Raw genomic sequence first — 1561 nt, forward strand, 5'->3', positions numbered from 1 at the left:
CCCGCCCCGTCCCCTCCCCACAAAAAAATCTCGAAAAAGTTACGGCCTTCGCCGTTCAGCCAGAACGTTTGCCATTTCCAGGTCCGAGTGTGCTGCCGGTGTCCGCTGGCCTCCCCTCCCGCGGGTGTGAAGCCGCCGCGCGGCGGTGCTGCTGCTCCCGGTCACAGGGGTGCGAAGGGGTCGGGTGGTCTGTCCGGAGGGCGGTGGGAAGCGGAGCCTTTTATCCCAGGTACCAGGACTGCAAGGGAAGCAGAGGCCCGGTGAGCTCGCCGCGCCGCCCGGCCGCCGGTTTCGACGGCTTTTCCCCCCCCTCCTCCTCCCCGCCACCGCTTCCCGCGGGACGCCGGGCCGGGCAGAAGCCCTCTGCCCCCTCGGGCACGAGCACGCCGTGCCCCGCTCAGCTCCATCCCTCGCCTACGGAWCGCGTGGTGAGGCTTAAGCAGGCCGTGATCGAGCGAAACGGCTCTCGTGGGAGAGGCTGATAAACAGAGAAAGTTCTTCCAGGCTCTGTGGCGCGGCGCCAGGCCCCTGCTCCCAGGCAGCCCCACGGCTTTGGGCCGCGGCGGCCACGGCGGGCCTGGGGTCATGCACCATGGACCGTGCGCCGTGGACCATGTGCTATGGATCACCCACCATGAGCCACGGACCACGTGCCGTGCAACATGTTCCATGGATCATTCACCATGTGCCATGTGCCGTGGACCACGTGCCATGGACCATGCGCCATGGACCACGTGCTATGGATCATCCACCATGAGCCACAGACCATGTGCCGTGCAACATGTTCCATGGACCATTCACCATGTGCCATGTGCCGTGGACCATGTGCCATGGGCCGTTCACCATGTGCCATGGACCATGTGCCATGGACCATGCGCCATGGACCATGTGCTATGGATCATCCACCATGAGCCACAGACCATGTGCCGTGCAACATGTTCCATGGACCATTCACCATGTGCCATGTGCCGTGCACCATGTGCCATGGACCGTTCACCATGTGCCATGGACCATGTGCCGTGGACCATTCACCATGTGCCATGGACCATGCGCCACGGACCGTTCACCATGTGCCACGGACCATGTGCTGTGGACCATTCACCATGTGCCATGGACCATGTGCCACGGACCATGCGCTGTGTACCACACACCATGCACCATGCGCCATGTGCCATGCACCACGCGCCGTGCCCTGTGCATCGTGCGCCGTGCACCACGTGCTGTGCTGTGCATCACGTGCAATGCACCAGGCGTCATGCATCGTGCACCATGCGCTGTGCCCTGCACGCCCTGCACAGTGCGCCGTGCACTCCGCATCGTCTGCCGTGCACCATGCATGGTGCACCACGCGCTCTGCACCATCGCCGTGCGCCGTGCACTGAAACACTGAAATCGCTGCTGGGTTTCTGCCCAGCACCGTCGCTCATCGCCGCAACTGGAGCGCTACGGGCTGCTTTGGGAGCGCTGGAGGCGGCCGGGCCGGCAACCACGCAAGTCGGCAGCAGGGAGCAGAGGGGTTAAAATTCAGCCCCATCACTCAAGTATCTACCGCACAGGTCCG

General features: G+C 64.1%; 1 protein-coding gene across 1 annotated transcript in view; it reads right to left on the reverse strand.

Annotated features, from left to right (window-relative positions):
* Window positions 1-9: 9 nt before the first annotated feature.
* NFIA (nuclear factor I A) overlaps window positions 10-1561 on the reverse strand; it is a 229749-nt gene continuing 228197 nt past the window's right edge. Inside the window, exon 13 of the mRNA XM_085306080.1 lies at window positions 10-238. Coding sequence (XP_085162206.1) covers window positions 221-238 — 18 coding nt within the window. The 3' untranslated portion in view covers window positions 10-220. The remainder of the gene's footprint in view (window positions 239-1561) is intronic.

This window comes from Rhea americana, unplaced genomic scaffold (assembly GCF_003343005.1).
Source record: "Rhea americana isolate MKP2758 unplaced genomic scaffold, rheAme1 scaffold_230, whole genome shotgun sequence".
Lineage (NCBI taxonomy): Eukaryota > Metazoa > Chordata > Aves > Rheiformes > Rheidae > Rhea > Rhea americana.